The sequence below is a fragment of the Scardinius erythrophthalmus genome, assembly GCF_964197995.2.
Source record: "Scardinius erythrophthalmus genome assembly, contig: HAP1_SCAFFOLD_462, whole genome shotgun sequence".
Lineage (NCBI taxonomy): Eukaryota > Metazoa > Chordata > Actinopteri > Cypriniformes > Leuciscidae > Scardinius > Scardinius erythrophthalmus.
The window spans coordinates 11,707-25,690 of NW_028296153.1; the positions used below are offsets into that span (position 1 = coordinate 11,707).

General features: G+C 44.0%; 1 protein-coding gene across 1 annotated transcript; it reads left to right on the top strand.

Moving 5' to 3' along the window:
- The first annotated feature begins 575 nt into the window (after nt 1-575).
- On the top strand, nt 576-10,252 carry LOC308686584 (RANBP2-like and GRIP domain-containing protein 8). Its single transcript, XM_081395014.1, has 7 exons — nt 576-789; nt 1,620-1,687; nt 1,774-1,885; nt 9,126-9,278; nt 9,383-9,613; nt 9,865-10,007; nt 10,169-10,252. Exons 1-7 carry the CDS (start codon nt 718-720, stop codon nt 10,233-10,235), a joined length of 846 nt encoding a protein of 281 aa, XP_081251140.1. The 5' UTR covers nt 576-717; the 3' UTR covers nt 10,236-10,252.
- Nucleotides 10,253-13,984: the final 3,732 nt, after the last annotated feature.

The window sequence follows — 13,984 nt, forward strand, 5'->3', positions numbered from 1 at the left end:
AGTATATAGGAATTAATGTTCCACTGGGTAAGGGTGAAGCCAAATCTATAATCAAATCAGTAATTGTACAAAAATGGCAAAGGGAATAGGAGGCAGAATTTAATGCCAGACACTACCATAAATCTCAGAGGAACGTGCCGGGAAAAGGGTTACTCCACTGAGTCTACACAGAGGAGAAGAAGCGGCTATACCAGACTCAGACTCGGACATACAGGACTAAACTCACCTTTAGGAAAGGGTAATGGTTTATGCATAGTGTGCCAAGACAGAGAAGATGTTAATCATGTACTTTTTACTTGTGAGAAGTATAATGATAATATAATAATCTGGCAGGAAATGGAAGAACTCTATTCATTACATTCTGGAAGAAAAGGGAATGACAAGGGAGAGACTTAAAGCTTTAGTTATTTATCTTAATAATACTGGTTTAATGGAAAGAGTATAATTGGCCTCCTTTAGTTTTTTTCTTTCTTTTGAATTAATAGAAACCTAGACTCTATGACGTGCATGGTACACACTCTCCTGTACAGTTGGTGGCGGTATACTACAAAATAGTCATCTGCCAAGAATCAGAAGAAGAAGAAGAGAGGGAAAGGAAGTGCATCATCACGTGATCGTTTGTTGAGCCGCCATTGATCGTTACAGACGCTGCTCCGTGTTTAAATGATACTCAGCTAAAAAAACAGCGACGGAGAAGGAGAGTTTGTGACAGCAGCCATGAAGAGGAATAAAGCGGAGGTGGAGCGATATATTTCTGCAGTTCAAAGCGCCTCTCCCTCTCAGAAAGCGGTAAGAAGAGCGAGCCCAGGCCTGGAGGTGTCAGAGATGAGCCGAGCGCGCGCGCTGTCACTCAAACTGACCAACGGAAGTTCGGCGCTAATGTTGACATGTTCAGTTAAACTCTCTTTCACTGCTTTAGCTGAAGGTCATCTTTAACTACAACTAAACTATGGAATCATTATCGTTATCGTTACCTGTTCTAGCTCGCCGTGTTCTGGACTGTGTGAAAACTTATTACTTGCACGTGTTTGCCATTTCATATCATCTTCCCCTCAGCTTCGGATAAAAGTGTCTGCTAAGTTAATAAATGTACTCTAGATGTCTTCTTGTTCACTCTAAACGCTTATAATTGAGCAGAACTCAAAAATTTGTCAATTTAATAAACTTCTTGATAAGTTGGTGTTAGTAGACCTGTGTTCTACACCAGCGATTATAAGATCATAACTCATATAGTTTAGGGGCGCGTCTCATATAAATGGAGAATGAATGTCTCATATAAGTGTTGAATGTTGACGGACTGATTGATTGTGTTGTTGTAATGTCCTGTCTCTGAACTCTTACAGGTGATGTACCTGTTGGAGCGGGGGAAAAATAATGATTTATTGATTAAAATCTATTCTCATATTGATTAATAAATCCTAAAATTGCTCTTTTACGCTGTTTTCAGTGGATGACCAGAACATCAGAAGTAATGTTAAAGACACAGAGTCACGTCTCCTGTAGTGTTTCAGTGTGATTCAGTTTCCCTCTGCACAGTGAATTACTCAGTGTTGAGGATTACATACAGTATCACACAGATATTGTTTAATTGTGACTCTAACCTGTTTTGTGTCTTGCAGAAGTCAGCGAAGGGGTTTCTGTTTGCCAAACTATACTTTGAGGCTAAAGAATATGAGCTTGCTAAAAGGTAGGCTGACTCCTTTGCTCTGTCTTCTGTCTAATGCCTGGTTTCTCTGTGAAGTGATGTGTTTCTCTCACACCATTGAATCATAGGCATGTTTCGGAGTATCTGACTGTTCAGCCGAAGGATCCTAAAGCGCACAAGTTCCTCGGGCAGCTGTTCGAGCGGGACGGGGAAACGGACAAAGCTGTGGGATGTTACAAGGTTCGGATTCCCTTCATTTACTCTGACATGTGTCCCAGAGCCGCGCTGATCGGACTAAGCCAACAGGAGAGACACTTTTACCGCAAAGTATCAAACATAAATTTTATTAAAAATTTTATTAAAATTTTACCAGTCATAAATTTTATGTCTCTCATCAATCTGTCATCCCTGAACATACAATATGCAATAAATACTAAAGGAGGGAAAAAAAAATCTTTATCATTTACTAGTCAAATTTGTAGCTGAGACCAGAGGATTTCCCTTAATGACTAAAAATGCAGGATTTCTGAATATATTCATCCCAGCTAAAACTGGCAACTCCACAGTTCTCTCTCACACACACACACACACACACACGTGTTTCAGCCTGACTGTGTTCATCCTGATGGATGAGTCTGAACGTAGTTTACAGGAGCGCTGAACATGTGATCGGGTTGATGTGCGCATTTGTACGTCACAAGCTTCAAATCGGGATATATGTTTTGACATGCGCACACGAATACACTGAGATATACTGGCAGACCCCCGAAACTACAGTGTCGCGGAGCGGACGTGTTACGGATGCGTAGTGTAACCTTTTTAGTAGTCAAAAAGCATGTCTAATTAATTGAAATCATGAAACTTATAAACTATTATAAAACTTATAAATTATTATTATTTTTTTTTATCCTATGAAATGTTTTTGTTTCTCACACAAATTCGGTGTTGTGTTTTTTCTGGAAAGCAAAAGAAGACATAAAACATTAATTTAATTTCTTTTAATCATATGAAATTAAACAAAAGTTTTGTCAAACAACGTGCTGCACAATGAGCTCTACTGATCAGATTAAAACATGGAAGAAACATTGGGATTATTCCTTAAAAAATAAAGTTTTGGTGATGATTTTATTTGTATTAGTGTTAGTATTATTATTTCACTGAGACGTATCTAAATTCTACTGTACAACAGTAATATATTTCTGTCAAGTTAAACCGAACGTTTTTTTTGACGGGTTGCCGTGAAGACCTTTGAGTTTCTGTGACATGACGATAGTTTTTCTCAAATGAAGCGGTAAATGCTCACAGAGTGGCTTTCAGAGCGGATCTAGAGTCTGCAGATGAAGTTCATACATTCGTGTCCTCATATAGGCAAAAAAATAAATAAAATTATAGTATATAACCGTGAGGCCGACGGTTATAGTTGAACACCGTCATTAGAACTCTATAACCGCCAAAACCGTGCTATTAAAATACTTTTTACAACAAACATGTTTTATCATAGAGAATGTTTAAATACTAATTAAAAACAATTGTTAACAGTCTGTTATTAATGGTCTGCGTCGTTTCCAACTGTATTTGATTCTTTGCCAAGTACCCCCTGACCGACCGCCAATCATTTGAGATAGAAATAAAAGCTATGATATAGTGATGTGCCATCATTATGAGATTTAGGCAAGGCAAGGCAAGTTTATTTATATAGCACATTTCATACACAATGGTAATTCAAAGTGCTTTACATACTATTAAAAATAATCAGAAGAAATAAGAATATACAAAACAGTTTAAAATAAAGAAACAAGAAAGAACTAAAAATAATTAAAACAGTTTAGAATAAAGAACAGTTTAAAATAAAGAAACGAGAAAGAACAAAAAATTATTAAAACAGTTTAGAATAAAGACTAAAATAAGACACAGTATAAACAGTCGGACAAACAGTGACACAGTGCTCATTCATTAAATGCAAAGTTAAACAGATGTGTTTTGAGTCTGGATTTGAATGTGACTAATGTAGGAGCACATCTGATCTCCTCTGGAAGCTGGTTCCAGCTGCGGCTGGCATAATAGCTAAAAGCAGACTCTCCTTGCTTAGAGTGAACCCTTGGAACTTCTAGCTGATGTGATCCTAATGATCTGAGTAATCTGTTGGGTTTATATTCCGTGAGCATATCTGCAATATATTGAGGTCCTAGGCCATTAAATGATTTATATACTAGTAATAATACTTTAAAATCAATCCTATAAGTAACTGGCAGCCAGTGTAAAGACCTGAGGACTGGTGTGATGTGTTCATATTTTCTGGTTCTGCTCAGAATCCTGGCGGCAGCGTTCTGTATGAGCTGCAACTGTCTTATGGTCCTTTTGGGGAAGGCCAGTGAGGAGTCCATTACAGTAATCCACCCTGCTGGTGATGAAAGCATGCACAAGTTTCTCTAAGTCTTGTCTGGAAACAAAGCATCTAATTCTTGCAATATTTTTCAGATGATAGTATGCTGATTTAGTTATTGCTTTGACATGACTACTGAAACTAAGGTCTGACTCTAGTGTCACACCAAGATTCTTGACCTGATTTTTAGTTGTTTGACCTTTAGAGTGAAGGTATGCGTTCACCTTGAGAACTTCATCTTTGTTTCCAAACGCAATGACTTCAGTTTTGTCTTTGTTTAACTGAAGAAAGTTTTGGCACATCCAGCTGTTGACTTCATCAATGCATTGGCACAGGGAGTCAATGGGGCTGTAATCGTTAGGCGATAGGGCTAAGTAGATCTGTGTGTCGTCTGCATAGCTGTGGTAAGAGATTTGGTTCTTTCTCATTATTTGGCTCATTGGGAGCATATACAGGTTGAACAGGAGTGGCGCAAGAATTGAGCCTTGAGGGACTCCGCATGTCATGAATGTCCACTCAGACTTATGGTCTCCTATACTCACATAATAACCTCTCCCATCTAAGTATGACCTGAACCATTTTAGAACTGTCCCAGAAAGCCCCACCCAGTTTTCCAGCCTGTCTAGAAGTATTTTGTGATCGACAGTGTCAAATGCAGCACTGAGGTCGAGTAGTACTAGCACTGATAATTTGCCTGAATCCGTATTTAAGCGAATATCGTTTATTATCTTAATGAGCGCCGTCTCTGTGCTGTGATGCGATCGGAATCGGAATCGGAATCGATTTATTAAACAAATGAAAAACATTTGCAATAATAAACAACGTATCATTACCGATAACTGATCGTGCAGTTTACCCCTTGACTGGCCCCAAACATGTTTGATAAAATAAACATGTACAGTGTGTATATAGCCTATATGATGTGTATTACATTCATATTACCACTTAATGAAGTTTTGTTTTGTAGAAAGCCTTTCTTTAAAGTGAATTTCGTTTCGTTTTGTACAAATTGTATCTTACTTTTAGTAAATGTTTCATCAATCACAATTGCATGTATTTAATAAATAAAAAGCAAATATAGCAGACAATATAATAACTGTGACATGGAGGCACCCGCGCGCCGCGTTCACTTGCATTGCATTGCTAGAGCGCATCTCATCTGCACACTGCATTTTAATAACTGACTTTTAAGAAGAAAAAAAAAAAACTTAAACTTTTAAAAAAATATATCAATCTGCGTATGCGATAAACATCAGTTATGCTCATCTATCTTGAGTAAAACAGCTCTATATTTAAAGGGGACCTATTATGCAAAATTCAAAACCGATGTGTGTGTTAAACCTATAATTATAAAAATATACCCAATACTTTTTTTATAATTCACATAAATAATTAACAATCTCTCCAAACGCGTGCTTTTAGATTTCCCCCCACTCTTACGTAAGAGTAGGGAAGCCCCGCCCACAGCTGGTGACGATCTGCCCTATTAGCATAGATCCCGCCCTGAGTGAGTCGTAGCAGTCCGCCGTTACGGTTTACTCGCTGTAGCAGCTGGGGATGCACAAGGTCTGTGCCAAAAACATTACGTTCTGTTGTTGGATGTACCAACGATCATAAGAGTCTCCATAGACTCTGGCATCGGAGTCACTGAGGACACTGTGGTTGAGGCTGCTGCTCGAGGATGGATGATTACCAACTGTTCGTGATCCAGCTTATAGTCTCCGGAGTGACACTGGTCACGGCAGTAATGCTTTATTACAGTTCATCTGACGGATATAAAGTTTACCCGTTTATTAAACACCCCGAAAAGGCATAAGATCTGTATTTGTTTACTGTTAGTTGTAACGTTGTAACGAGTGTTTGTGTGTAATTCTGTGCATGTTGATGATAATGAAAGGGAGAGAGAGAGAGTTTATGGATAAGACTTTAATGCACATTTAATGCATGTTTATTCAGCTCTTATAGTGATTTTCTGGAGTGAAAATGGACGCTTCATCTTGTCATCTTGCTTCATCATGTACAATAAACTAGTGTTGTCACGATACTAGAATTTCTAACTTCGATACGATACCTTAAAAAATATCGATATTCGATACCATTTTCGATACCACAGAGAAAAAAACTGCCACAATATTAAGGGGGTATTTTTTTTTTTTAAAGCTGAATATAACAAGTCTAGAACATGACAATGAGGTATATTTTACAAAAATGTCCTGAGTTCTATCTGTTAATATTTTTTCATTGGACCAGAGCTAACATGAGCCGTTGTATTTTTATTACCTACTGTTATCAAAGATTAAAATATACTGTAACAAATGGATTGTTTATCGGTCATAAATGCTGGTTAATACATTAACGTTATTTGATGAACAGATTTAAACACAAACGTGCGTACATCACGCGCAATAACAATGCTCACTGGATCGACATGAAGTCAAGTCACCTTATTTATATAGTGCTTTTAACAATAAAGATTGTCTAGCTCAGCTTAGTTTAATTATATCTGTGTAATCAAATTGATGATAATCGCAAATTTAGGCAAATTGCAGAATTAAATAATATTTTTTTGAATAAAGTTAAATAGGCACAAGTTAATTTACATTTGACCACAGTTAAAATATTTACTTTTAAGATTCCTCAGTCAGATTATATTAACTTTAAGAATTACAGTGGAAAAACGAAACAACACACTCTTAACAACAATACTAGGCCATCTTGGTTAATGTTTCAGAAAAGTTAAAATGAGAAGTTACAGGGGAGTTACAGTTAGTTATAGGGGAATTCAGAAAGAGGTGACCCATTGATGCTGAGTAGCATACAGGTACATGCTGCTAAATGGTCCCCCTGGAGCTTGTTCGTTAAGTCTGTTTTCAGAATTTAAAAAAATGAGTGATGGGATATTGATAGCCAAACAATCTTTTGGGTGCCCGCAGCTAGGGCTGGGACGGTTACCGCATTACCGCAATACCGCGGTCACGTGACGCCTACCGCGGGTCTGAATTCGTCACCGTCATCACCGCAAAAAAAATAAAATAAAAAATAAATAAATAAACACTGGCCTTCACATGTGTTCACGTTGTGTCTAATGACATGGATTCATTGATTCTAATGACATGGATTGTGTCTAATAACACTGTGTCTTACATGGATTCAAGGTTTTCTAAACAAAACTTATCATCAAAAGATGGAGTAAATCCAACCTTTCGCAAGTTGTTCCATGACACATAATAACATTCCATTTGTAGGCTTTTGACTATATAACCCCTTATTTACACTCTGTGGCGCGTTACGCCTGCGACGCGGCTACCGGTAACCGGAGCTGATCGCGGCAACTCTAGTCAATGCTTGTGTTAACAGCCACGACGCGGCGTGTTTCAGAAGCGTCTCTCCGCGCCGCTTCGCTAAAGATAGGCGCCTAGTCTATTTTCGACGGACGCCGCGTCCAAGCCGCACTGTATAAAAAAAAAAAAAAAAGTAAAAGCAGGACCTCAGCTTTTAATTGCACGTGCTTATTTAACACAATTCTCTCACGTGAAGACCGCATTTGTCAACCCTCGCGGAGTCGCGGCAAGTGCACACTCACAGCACCAGAGAGTAATCTTGACGGCACTTGCAAGAAAATGGATAGGCTACATAATCAAATTCACAAATATTACACCATTTAAACATTATTAAAAATACATAGGCTACTGAGTTACTAAAACAATATTTGTCAAAGAATACACTTGTATGTTCACAGTTTGAACGTTCTTGTTTCCATTTGTTTAATTTCAAGATCTGAGGTGAATTCCATTATCCATTATTGCTTTTACAGCTACAAAGCTGGAGCACTGAACGATATTCAAAGTCACATTGCATGCTTTTAACATTAAATAAAGCACATAAACACTACCTAAGATTATCATTGCCACACTTTGTTTGTTGTTCCAGCCGCAGTCGCAGAAAAAAAAAACTGGGGGAGGGGGGTTGATGTTTAAAGCGGTTTATGCAATACCGTGGGAATTTCTTGCTTTTCAACATGAACATGCCCGCTCGCGGTGTGTTTTTAACGCGTCCACGCTATTCTCCGACATGCCCGCTCGCGGTGTTCTTTATCAACCAAAGTCGGTCGCAAGGGCGCCGCACTCGCCATTTTTCCATTCACTTCACTTTTGCTATTTAACCAGAGCGAATGAGACGAGTGCGGTCACGTGTGGTGTTAGTCGACGCGCCTTCGAAGAGAAGTTAAAGTGACAGCTCGGCTAGTATGGGAGTATCGATACTTCGGACATTAGTATTGGTACCGTTCAGATATTTCAGTATCGTTATTTATCGAAATATCGATATTTTTGACAACACTACAATAAACTTCATAAAACTCAACAGTAAAGTTTTGGTCATTATTTGGACGGGGTCCGCTACAGCAGGCTTGTACTTACAGTGGATTCTAAAGCATGACGACGACATAAGTTATAACCGTAATTAAACTAGACTATGCCTGTTCTATCTCCATGCTGCATATATTCTCTGGCTCTGTGGGCACTGTTGTCCGACTCCGGGTCGAGCTGAACACTGTTTACAGTTTCTGTCAGGTTCAATGCGTGAGATTGTCCTGTTTTGTTGCCTCAGGAGCGCAAGCTCTTGAAGCTCCGCCCTCTTCTAGAAAGTGGGCCGGCAGCAGCAGCTCATTTGCATTTAAAGGGACACACAAAAACGGCACATTTTTGCTCACCCCCAAAAAGTGGCGATTTTAACATGTTGTAAAAAATTATCTGTGGGGTATTTTGAGCTAAAACTTCACATACACACTCTGGGTACATCAGAGACTTATTTTACATCTCTTAAAAATAAGCATAATGAGTGCCCTTCAAGCGCTTACACACACCTGAACCAGAAGCGATGTGACCTGTTTTACAGAAATGGAAGTTTGTTGATCATAACCCGTGTTGGTTTATCTCGAGGGTATCAGTTTCTCACATTCAGTTATAACACAGTTAGTCCAGGTGAAGCACATCAGGATTACTCTGCCCTTTGTTTCCAAGGTCGTTGTATTGTGTAACTTCTAATGCACTTTTAAAGTTTAAGCATGTAATGCTGATGTTTGTTTCTGAACTCCAGCGTTCAGTGGATCTGAATCCGGCTCAGCCAGACCTGGTTCTGAAGCTGGCGGAGCTGCTGTGCGGGAAACCGGAGCCTGACAACCGGGCCGAGTTCTGGGTGGAGAAAGCTGCCAAGCTGCTGCCGGGACATCCCAACGTCTTCAACCTGAGGGTCAGTGCACACATTCACATCACATCACATCTCATTCCCATCCCATCACCTGCTCTGAACACACCCGCTGTCCTCTGAGTTCACCCCTATTCTCTCTGATGCAGGAGAAGCTTCTGAGCACTCGAGGACAGAACGGCTCCATCCAGCTGTACGAGCTGCTTCAGTCTGAGCTTAAGCTGCGGCCCGACGACTCCTACATCAATGAGCGGCTGGTGCGTCTGTACAGCGCAGACGGCCGGCACGAGGAGGCGGTGAAGCACTGTCTGGAGGTGGAGAAGACGGGCCTTCTGAGGGACAGTCTTGAGTGGTACAAGCTTCTGGTCAGCACCCTTCAGGTCAGTGATTGTCTCATCTCCTTTGGTACAATCTTTATTTGAAGCATCAAGTTACTTTCAATAGGTGTTGTATTCTATTGTAAATACCATCTTTTGACGATGTAAACGTGCAGCTCTAGTGTCAGTACATGCTCTTCTGGGACAGAGAAGGATGTTTCGCGTTCTGTCTGTTTTGATGTGACCATGAAAGGTCTGAGCAGATCAGGGGAAGTTGGTGATATCGAGAGAGTGATCAGTCTTCTGTGTTTCAGGAGCATCTCTATCGGCCGAGCGTGGCGTCGAACGAGCAGGCGTCGCGCAAGTTTCACAGAGAGCTGCTGCTAGCGCTCTGCAGCCGCGTCCGACTGACGCTGAAGGAGAAGAGCTGCGAGGAGAGCGCTGATGCTCTCTGGAGGTATGCCAACACCAGCCTGTCTGGACACTACCACAACACAGCACACATGCGCCAAGATTTCACCAACTCAACGTATTTGCACAAATCGTATAATCCCTTTAATGTGTGGAGACAGATCGCTGTAGAACTGATCATCTCTTCCTCTATACTCCTATTTACAGCAGCAAATTGAACATCAGAAGGAACAACTTACTGAAATCAATCATGCCTCATGTAATCAATCAATAAAACAGTGTTTCAACCATGGAAAGACGCCAATAAAACAGCTTGAGAACAATGTCACGTAACGCGACATTTACCTCAGAAAAGCCATTCAGTGATCATAAACTCGATAGTCAGCTAGAATATACACTATATTGCCAAAAGTATTAGGACACCCCTCCAAATCCTTGAATTCAGGTGCTCCAATCACTTCCATGGCCACAGTTCAAGCAGTAAAATCAAGCACATAGGCATGCAGATGCTTCTACAAACATTTCTAAAAGACTACATCGCTCTCAGGAACTCAGTGAACTCAAGCGTGGTACCGTGATCGGTGGGGTGGGGTGCAGTGGTGTAAAGCGTGGGATGCAGTGGAGTAAAGCGTGGGATGCAGTGGTGTAAAGCGTGGGGTGCAGTGGTGTAAATCGTGGGGTGCAGTGGTGTAAAGCGTGGGATGCAGTGGAGTAAAGCGTGGGATGCAGTGGAGTAAAGCGTGGGATGCAGTGGTGTAAAGCGTGGTGTGCAGTGGAGTAAAGCGTGGGGTGCAGTGGTGTAAAGCGTGGGGTGCAGTGGTGTAAAGCGTGGGGTGCAGTGGTGTAAATCGTGGGGTGCAGTGGTGTAAAGCGTGGGATGCAGTGGTGTAAAGCGTGGGATGCAGTGGAGTAAAGCGTGGGATGCAGTGGTGTAAAGCGTGGTGTGCAGTGGAGTAAAGCGTGGGGTGCAGTGGTGTAAAGCGTGGGGTGCAGTGGAGTAAAGCGTGTGATGCAGTGGAGTAAAGCGTGGGGTGCAGTGGTGTAAAGCGTGAGATGCAGTGGTGTAAAGCGTGGGATGCAGTGGTGTAAAGCGTGGGATGCAGTGGTGTAAAGCGTGGGGTGCAGTGGTGTAAAGCGTGGGGTGCAGTGGTGTAAAGCGTGGGGTGCAGTGGTGTAAAGCGTGGGGTGCAGTGGAGTAAAGCGTGGGGTGCAGTGGAGTAAAGCGTGAGGTGCAGTGGAGTAAAGCGTGGGATGCAGTGGTGTAAAGCGTGGGGTGCAGTGGAGTAAAGCGTGTGATGCAGTGGAGTAAAGCGTGGGGTGCAGTGGAGTAAAGCGTGAGGTGCAGTGGAGTAAAGCGTGGGATGCAGTGGTGTAAAGCGTGGGGTGCAGTGGAGTAAAGCGTGTGATGCAGTGGAGTAAAGCGTGGGGTGCAGTGGAGTAAAGCGTGTGATGCAGTGGAGTAAAGCGTGAGGTGCAGTGGAGTAAAGCGTGAGGTGCAGTGGAGTAAAGCGTGGGATGCAGTGGTGTAAAGCGTGGGGTGCAGTGGAGTAAAGCGTGGGGTGCAGTGGAGTAAAGCGTGTGATGCAGTGGAGTAAAGCGTGTGATGCAGTGGAGTAAAGCGTGGGGTGCAGTGGAGTAAAGCGTGGGGTGCAGTGGAGTAAAGCGTGGGGTGCAGTGGTGTAAAGCGTGGGGTGCAGTGGTGTAAAGTGTGGGATGCAGTGGTGTAAAGCGTGGAGTAAAGCGTGGGATGCAGTGGTGTAAAGCGTGGGATGCAGTGGTGTAAAGCGTGGGGTGCAGTGGAGTAAAGCGTGGGATGCAGTGGTGTAAAGCGTGGGGTGCAGTGGAGTAAAGCGTGTGATGCAGTGGTGTAAAGCGTGGGGTGCAGTGGAGTAAAGCGTGTGATGCAGTGGAGTAAAGCGTGGGGTGCAGTGGAGTAAAGCGTGGGATGCAGTGGTGTAAAGCGTGGGGTGCAGTGGAGTAAAGCGTGGGGTGCAGTGGTGTAAAGCGTGGGGTGCAGTGGTGTAAAGGGTGGGGTGCAGTGGTGTAAAGCGTGGGGTGCAGTGGAGTAAAGCGTGGGGTGCAGTGGTGTAAAGCGTGGGGTGCAGTGGAGTAAAGCGTGGGATGCAGTGGTGTAAAGCGTGGGATGCAGTGGTGTAAAGCGTGGGGTGCAGTGGAGTAAAGCGTGTGGTGCAGTGGAGTAAAGCGTGGGGTGCAGTGGAGTAAAGCGTGGGATGCAGTGGAGTAAAGCGTGGGATGCAGTGGTGTAAAGCGTGGGGTGCAGTGGTGTAAAGCGTGAGGTGCAGTGGTGTAAAGCGTGGGGTGCAGTGGAGTAAAGCGTGGGATGCAGTGGTGTAAAGCGTGGGGTGCAGTGGAGTAAAGCGTGTGATGCAGTGGAGTAAAGCGTGGGGTGCAGTGGAGTAAAGCGTGGGGTGCAGTGGTGTAAAGCGTGGGATGCAGTGGTGTAAAGCGTGGGATGCAGTGGTGTAAAGCGTGTGATGCAGTGGTGTAAAGCGTGGGGTGCAGTGGAGTAAAGCGTGGGATGCAGTGGTGTAAAGCGTGGGGTGCAGTGGAGTAAAGCGTGTGATGCAGTGGAGTAAAGCGTGGGGTGCAGTGGAGTAAAGCGTGGGGTGCAGTGGAGTAAAGCGTGTGATGCAGTGGAGTAAAGCGTGGGGTGCAGTGGTGTAAAGCGTGAGATGCAGTGGTGTAAAGCGTGGGATGCAGTGGTGTAAAGCGTGGGATGCAGTGGTGTAAAGCGTGTGATGCAGTGGTGTAAAGCGTGGGGTGCAGTGGTGTAAAGCGTGGGGTGCAGTGGTGTAAAGCGTGGGGTGCAGTGGTGTAAAGCGTGAGGTGCAGTGGAGTAAAGCGTGGGATGCAGTGGTGTAAAGCGTGGGGTGCAGTGGTGTAAAGCGTGGGGTGCAGTGGAGTAAAGCGTGTGATGCAGTGGAGTAAAGCGTGGGGTGCAGTGGTGTAAAGCGTGGGGTGCAGTGGTGTAAAGCGTGGGATGCAGTGGTGTAAAGCGTGGGATGCAGTGGTGTAAAGCGTGTGATGCAGTGGTGTAAAGCGTGGGGTGCAGTGGTGTAAAGCGTGGGGTGCAGTGGAGTAAAGCGTGGGATGCAGTGGTGTAAAGCGTGGGGTGCAGTGGTGTAAAGCGTGGGGTGCAGTGGTGTAAAGCGTGGGATGCAGTGGTGTAAAGCGTGGGATGCAGTGGTGTAAAGCGTGTGATGCAGTGGTGTAAAGCGTGGGGTGCAGTGGTGTAAAGCGTGGGGTGCAGTGGAGTAAAGCGTGGGATGCAGTGGTGTAAAGCGTGGGGTGCAGTGGTGTAAAGCGTGGGGTGCAGTGGTGTAAAGCGTGGGGTGCAGTGGTGTAAAGCGTGAGGTGCAGTGGAGTAAAGCGTGGGATGCAGTGGTGTAAAGCGTGGGGTGCAGTGGTGTAAAGCGTGGGGTGCAGTGGTGTAAAGCGTGAGGTGCAGTGGAGTAAAGCGTGGGGTGCAGTGGTGTAAAGCGTGGGGTGCAGTGGTGTAAAGCGTGGGGTGCAGTGGTGTAAAGCGTGAGGTGCAGTGGAGTAAAGCGTGGGGTGCAGTGGTGTAAAGCGTGGGGTGCAGTGGTGTAAAGCGTGGGGTGCAGTGGAGTAAAGCGTGGGATGCAGTGGAGTAAAGCGTGGGATGCAGTGGAGTAAAGCGTGGGGTGCAATGGTGTAAAGCGTGGGATGCAGTGATGTAAAGCGTGGGGTGCAGTGGAGTAAAGCGTGGGATGCAGTGGTGTAAAGCGTGGGGTGCAGTGGAGTAAAGCGTGGGATGCAGTGGTGTAAAGCGTGGGGTGCAGTGGTGTAAAGCGTGTGATGCAGTGGTGTAAAGCGTGGGGTGCAGTGGTGTAAAGCGTGGGGTGCAGTGGAGTAAAGCGTGGGGTGCAGTGGAGTAAAGCGTGTGATGCAGTGGTGTAAAGCGTGGGGTGCAGTGGTGTAAAGCGTGTGATGCAGTGGTGTAAAGCGTGGGGTGCAGTGGAGTAAAGCGTGTGATGCAGTGGT